A 7,466-nucleotide genomic window follows, 5' to 3' on the forward strand; every position below is an offset into this window, starting at 1 on the left:
AGGCACATTTTTTACTAAAGGAAAATAATTTGTAACAAAATTGTTACATTTTCAACTAAAAAAATTTTTTAACTAAAATTGTAATATCACTTCTCGTGAATAAATTCTTTAAAATCCATTAAAATATTATTAAATCTTGTCAAATTCTATAAAATTTGGAAAAATTTATTAAAATACCTTGAGAGCTTTAAAATCCTTTAAAATCATTTAAATCCTAGGAAATCTTATGAAATCCTGTGAAACCTTTTAAAATATCTTAAAAACATCTAAAAAAAGGTTTATCCTCAAATAATACAAACCCATAAAAAATCCTTTCAAATTAATGAAATTAATAAAAAATTCCTTAGAATCTTTTAAAATTACCTAGAATATTTAAACCTAAAAGCTCTTGAAAATACCTTAGAAATTTTGAAATTACCATAAACTCTTAAAAATACAAATTCATTTTATGAATTGTAACAATATACAGTTATGGAAATGATATACATTTTCAGGGACAAAATCGAGTGCGAAACACGAGATACGTGATAAAAATTTCTTCGTTAAAGCCGAAGGAACTTTAACAAAGAAGAATTCACAATCACTTGCATTAAAAAGTAGAAAGAAATTTCATGCATCTTATATCTTATACTTCAGGAAAATAAAAGTTGATTGTGTTCGTTAAAGCTAAAGGAGCTTTAACTAAAGAGAATTCACAATCACTTGCATTAAAAAATATTGTAAAATTGTATGCAGCCAGTGGTAACGCTACACTACAGAAAAATTAGACTTAAATGTATTCGTTAAAGCCGAAGATGCTTTAACAAAGAATAATTCACAATCACTTGCATTAAAAAGTATTGGGAGATTTCATGCATCATATATCTTGTACATCGGAAAAATAAAACGTGATTGTGTTCGTTAAAGCCGAAGAAGCTTTAACAAAAGAGAATTCACAATCACTTTCATTAAAAAGTATTGGAAAATTTCATTCATCCAGTGATACGTTATACTTGGGGAAAATTAACCTCGAATTCACTTGAAGCCTGAAATATAATCTGAAATTGAAAAGAAAATTTTGCAATTACCAAAACTAACAAACCCTTACCGAAGACTTCAGGTGGCAGACGATTAAAGAGGGAAATATCAGGAGAAGTGTGGGATTCTTTGCTGCTACCAGGTACAGGCTCTTGTGGCGCAGGTTTCAACTCCGTTGGAAGAAGAGGTATACTTGTATTTTGAGGTGATTGGTGCTGTGGAGATCTTTTACTATAACGCACTGAATCGCCGACCTGCACAAAATAACAATTGAAAATTAGTCACTGAAATAATAAATGAAAATAAATTTTCGGACTTGAAAGTCAGGCATGCAAGACTTGGGTTATCTATACTTAAAAAGCAAAAAAAGAAAGAATTTGTGCAGCCACGGGAAAACGAGTCTGTTTTGTACAGACCTTTGGGGAATTTCGTAGAGAATCTGCAGAGGCTGCAGTTGCCGTTGGCGAAGAAGTATGACTTCGTTGTTGTGCACGGCTGCCGTGCGAATGAAAGATAGCATGACTATGCTGTGCACTCGAAAGGGTACTAGTGCTACTACTACTAGCCGATCGCTTAAAAAATCAAAGGTTCACGTAAAAACACATTCTTTTATCCTTTTTCAAATCCTGCATCACTCGCATGCTAAGGTACCGCCTCAAACTCAATATTAGGGATAATATTCAAGGTTTTTCCTAATTTAACTGATTAAACATTTAAGGTAAATGTCGCAGTAAATGTCCCAGTAATCGTGGTGTGCCCTGCAAACATGGCTCTACTCGCAAAAACAGGTCTAATAACGCGAGTGATGTACGATATTTCATCCGAAATAAGAATTTCATGGAACTGTGAATGTACAAGTAATCGCGATTTTCCTTTAAACATTGCTATCTTCATAAAAGCAGACCTAATGGAATGAATGATGTACGAAATTTATTCTAAATAATTCTTTTGTGAGACTCTAAATGTCTCAGAAATTGCGATGCCCCTGCAAACATTGAGCTCCTCACAAATAAATGGTTAATTATGTGAGTGATGTACGATATTTAGATTCGAAATCTGCATTTTATGAGACTGTAGGGCCGGCTCAAAACTTAGCTGTTTGACTTTGATTGGTAATGTCTATGTATAATATTTCAGCAGGCTTTCTCATCATGACTTATTTAGCAGGCTTTACAGACTCATAAAACGGCGATTGCAAATAAAACTCAGTTATTTTTATCATTTTATAGCGTCAAATGAAATTTCAATAATTTCAAATTATACAAAAAGCAAGAAAATTCGCGTCACGATTACAGGGAAGTTTACTTTAACCTGCAGAAAAGTTCATTTCGTTAAAGTTTTCATCGTTTTTAAATTCTTTTTTCAGGTTAATATTCAAACCAAAAGACATAATTTGGAGCTAGCTTAGCGTTTGTAAAATTTCGAGTAACACACCTTTTTATGCTGCCCCCCCCCCCCAACTTTGAAGAAGCCAGAAATAATTTTTTTTAAATTATATTCCGTTTTTAACTATATTTAGTTTAAAAATTAAATTTTTGTTTTAAACTCAATTTTGTTTTCAGAAGCAATACCAAAAAAACAAATTTAATTTCGATCAAAAGAGGTGAATGTTTAACTAAAAAAGATTAGTTTCTATACCAATACTGGAATGATTAAATTTTCAATTGAAAAAGTTAAATTTTTTTACTCAAAAGATGAATTTTTAACTAAAATGATAAATCTGCAAACAAAAAAATCCATTTTCAATAAAGCAGTTAAAGATTTTTAACTAAAAAAAATTTTCAATCCAAAAAAGGCGGATTTTATACAAAACAGTTTAATTTTTTAACCAAAAAGAATAACTTTTTAATAGAATTTTTTGAATATTTATTTAAATATTTAAACTAAAACCCAAACAGTTGTATCTTAAACCAAAAAAGATAATTTCCAAATAGTTGAATTTCCTCTTAAAATTCCAATTCACAAAAACAATTAAAGATAAGAAATTGCCATCTTGCACTTATTAAAAACAGTAAAAAAAAAGCAAATGACTTCTAACAATTCATAAAAAATAAATGTACAAAATTTCGTCCCTTCTAATTTTATCAAAATTCAAAAAATAGTAAATTTTCTTCTTTGTATTTAACGAAAATTGAAAAATAAAGTTTCCTCCCTTCCAACTCTATAAAAATGTTGAAAATAAAAAATGATGCTTTTTCTAATTTATTTAATATTCAAAATCAAAATATTCTCCATTCCAACTCGGTAAAAATCCCTATAATATTAAGTTCCTCTTTCAATTGGGAATTTTTTTAATTTAACGATTCAAGACTTTCTATTTCAAATAATTCAGTTACAAAATGTTTAATTTTTAATGTTTGATTTATTATTTCTAATTTTAAATGAACAATCAAATATTACTCAAATTTAATCGAAAATTCTTTTCTTTAGTTAGGCATTTTTTAATTTAATGGGTTAAAATTTGAAATTATTTAAAAATTGAAAATAGTTTGTTAAGTTTTAATCAGAAGTTTACCGTTAAAATCTGTAAATTGTTCAATTTTCAAGAGATTCAGAATCGTCTTGTCAAATCAACTTTTGTTCCATTTTTAACATTCGAACTAAAGTTCAGTTTAAGAAATAATTAATTAATTTAAATTTACAATTGATCAAGTTAAAACACTTTTCATCCAAATTTTTAAATTTAAAAGATTTGTTTATTTTCAACTATTTAAGTTTTCAAAACTGCATTTTAAAATGAGTTAAATTGAAAATAAACACATTAAAATGAAGACCTGAAATGGAAAATTTTTATGTAAATATTTTACAAATGTACAAAAATTATTTTATAACTAAAAAGAAGAGTTTTCATCAAATAAATATTTTTTAGTCATGAAACAAAAAAAAAGATCATCTAAATTGTTGAACTTTCAAGCCAAATTTTGAAACAAAAAAAAGTTGAATTTTCATTAAACAGAAAGCATATGTTTTACGAAATATTACTTGCATTTTAAACCCAAAAATACGAATTTTCAACAAAACAGTTAAATTTTTAACTAAAAAGGATGTCTTTTTACCAAATTGTTGAATTTTCGAACAAACAATAAAATTTATAATTATAATTTATAATGAAAACGAGAGAGGAAAAATTGCAAAGTGAATGAATTTTTCAATAAATTTATGAAAATTTAACTGAATTACTAGAATTTTTAACCTTAAAGATGAATTTTTAAACAGTAAAATTAATTTTCAAGCAAGAAGATTAATTTTCTATAGAAAAAAAACATTAATTAACGTAATAGTTGAATTTTCAATTAAAGGAGATCAAGTTTCAACCAAATAGTTGAATTTTTAATTAGAAAAAATTTAATTACAACAGAAAATGGAATATTTACATAAAAAGATGAATTTTCAACCAAAAAAGATCATTTTTCAACCATAAATTGAATAATTAAATTAACAGTGAAAAAATGAATGCTCAGCCAAAAACGAAAATTAGGGAATATTCAACTGGAATAGTATTTTCGTTTTCATTTTAAGAACAAAAAATTATTTTCAAACCTAAAAGAAACAAATTTTCAATAAAAAAGTTAAATTTTCGGTAAAAAAAAATTCCTTCTCATAAAAAAAAAAAACAAGTTTTCAATCAAATAGATCATTTTTTAGCCAAAAAAATGAATTTTTTATTAAAAGTAATTATATTTTTATAGCATATAATATTATATTCTTCAACCAAGTAAATTTATTTCTGACCTAAAAGATGAATTTTCAACAAAAAACGAATAATTTCTAAACGTTGAGATTTACATAAAAAAAACGTTTTCTACCAAAAAAATAGATTTTATATAGAAAAAGTAGATTTAAAAAAAAAATAAAATATGTGAATTTTCAACGAAATAAATGGATTTTTAATTAAAAAAGACAAATTTACATCCAAATTGTGAACTTCTGAACTAGAACAAGTCCATTTTCAACTAAAAGTGGAACGGTTAATTTTGCAGTTGAAAAAATAAAAATGCAACCTGACTGATACATTTTCAACTGAATTGATGAATCTTTAACTAAAATATTTGAATTTTATACCTCCGAAAAAAATGAATTTTCAACCAATAGAATTAATTATCTACAAAAGAAGCGAATTTTTCACAAATTATATGAATTTTCAAAAAATAATTTATTTTTTAAATAAAAAATACCAATTTTTAACCAAATAGTTGAATTTTGATCCAAATAAGATAAAATGTCAACCAAAAAGTAAAATAATTTAATTTCGTATTCAAAATCTAATTCTTAACAACAAAATCGGATTTTCCGAAAAATATTTAAATTTTCTACAGGAATAGTTAAATGAAAACAGATTTAATAAATGTTAAACAACAACAAAATGAATTTTCAACAAAGAAGCTTTTTACAGCAAGCAGTTGATTTTTCAAGAAAATAGAACCTACTACTGAACATAAATTGTTGAAAAATGTAATTGATATTAAAAAACAAAAACTTTTAACCAAAAAGATGAATTTTTAACAAAAGAGTTTAACTTTCAACCGGATAGTTTTATTTTCAATGAAAATGCTGAATTTTCAAATAAAATGATAAATATTTAACGCGAATGCTTGAATTCTACCCAAAAAGATTAATTTTTAAACAAGAAGATTAATTTTCTACAAAAAAAAATACGATTTTTCAATATAAGACATGAATTTTCAACAAAAAAAATGGTCAAATTTTAACTACAAATGACAAATTTTGAACTACATAGTTTAATTTTGAACGAAAAAGATCAATTTTTAACAAATAAGCAGTCAAACAAAAATTTAATAGTAAAATTTACGCTTTTAAGAATTAATTTTTAATAAAAGAGAGAAATTTTCAACTGAAATAATGGAATAATCAATTGAAATAGTTATATATTCAGCTTTAAAAAAACAACTGATTTTCAAATAAAAATAATAATAATTAAAAACAAAACTAATATTCTACAAAATAGTTACATTTTCAAGCAAAGTGATGTATTTTTAACTAAAATGAAGAATTTTTGACCTGAAATAGTGGAATTTTTAACCAAAAACACGAATATTCAACTAAAATGATAAATTTTTAACTATCTAGTTAAATATTTACCATTTATCATTAATCTACTTATTTGAAAAATATGTTTTGGTTGAAAATTTACTTATTCTACAACAGATCAATTTTCAACCAAAATATAAAAATAAATTTCGATGTAAAGCCAGAAATTAAATTTTTTGTAAAAAAAAATTCATTTTCAATTTAAAAGATGAATTTTTAACTAAAATAATGGAATAATCAATTAAAAGTTACATTTTCATTAAAAAAAAAAACTAATCTATAACAACAACAAAATTAGTTTGCAGCAAAAAAAAACTAATTAAACATTTTTTTTACAGTTTCAAACAAAGTAATGAATTTTTTCACCGAAAATGAAAAATATTTAACTAAAATAGTTGAATTTTAAACTAAAAACATGAATATTCAATTAAAATGATAAATACTTAAGTATAATAATTGCATTTTCAACCAAAAAGGACGAATTTTCAACTTAGTGATAAATCTTCATCTAGAATAGTTGAGTTTTTAAACCAAAAGATACATTTTCTTTTTTTTAAAAAAAAAAGAAAATTCAACAAAAATACATGAATCTTCAAATAAAAGAGATAAATAGTCGACCAGAAATTTAATGCTTAAATTTTTAGTTAAAATATTCATTTTCAATTAAAGGGATGACTTTTCAACTAAAATAATAAAATAATCAACTGGAATAAGTTACATTTTGAGTTAAAAAATAATAATCACTAACAACAAAAAAACTAGTTTTTAAACAAATATTTATATACAGTAATATAAAGCTACTTTTACAAATAAAAAATTGTTATCCACTTTTATATTGCAATGAAAAAAATTAATAAAATGAGCACATTAAAAAAATTCCCTAAATTTTGAAATTTTATTTTTTTATTTTTTAAATATAGCTTCAATAGTTAAAGTTATTATTTTTTGAGACAGCAGACTTTCCAAGCAAAATATTAGACACTAAATAGGGAAGATAGTTATAAGATTAAATTTTAATTTTAACAAATTTATTTATTATTCTGTATATTTATGAATTATACAAACAATAATGTATACTTTCAATTAATACATTATTTAATTTAAAATTAAAACATATATTATTCATTCATAGTAAAATATGACTCTTTTTTTAATAAATTTATCAATATTAATATTATTTATAAGAATTATCGTTGGAGGAATAATTAGTTATTATTTTCTTCATCAATATTATCAACCCTTTATTTCGAAATTAAATTAAATTTATATATTATAATATTTTTAAGCCCAATAATTACTTTATTAAGGGCATGTGACACAGCTAAATACCTATATTACCGACCACAGTTTTTCAGTTCACTGAATGTTTTTTTGAACCTAAGAACTTTTTTTGTAAATAA

General features: G+C 24.2%; 1 protein-coding gene across 3 annotated transcripts in view; it reads right to left on the bottom strand.

Annotated features, from left to right (window-relative positions):
* The window catches only part of LOC117171452 (OTU domain-containing protein 5-A), a 58,930-nt gene that overhangs the window by 1,094 nt on the left and 50,370 nt on the right, over positions 1 to 7,466 (bottom strand). For 2 of the 3 annotated variants that reach the window (XM_033358788.1, XM_033358787.1), the window contains exons 10-11: positions 1,434 to 1,589; positions 1,088 to 1,271 (exon numbers count right to left, since the gene is read on the bottom strand). In XM_033358788.1, coding sequence (XP_033214679.1) covers positions 1,088 to 1,271; positions 1,434 to 1,589 — 340 coding nt within the window. The remainder of the gene's footprint in view (positions 1 to 1,087; positions 1,272 to 1,433; positions 1,590 to 7,466) is intronic. The other variant, XM_033358789.1, reaches the window with a different exon arrangement.

The sequence above is a fragment of the Belonocnema kinseyi genome, chromosome 4 (assembly GCF_010883055.1).
Source record: "Belonocnema kinseyi isolate 2016_QV_RU_SX_M_011 chromosome 4, B_treatae_v1, whole genome shotgun sequence".
Taxonomy (NCBI): Eukaryota; Metazoa; Arthropoda; class Insecta; order Hymenoptera; family Cynipidae; genus Belonocnema; species Belonocnema kinseyi.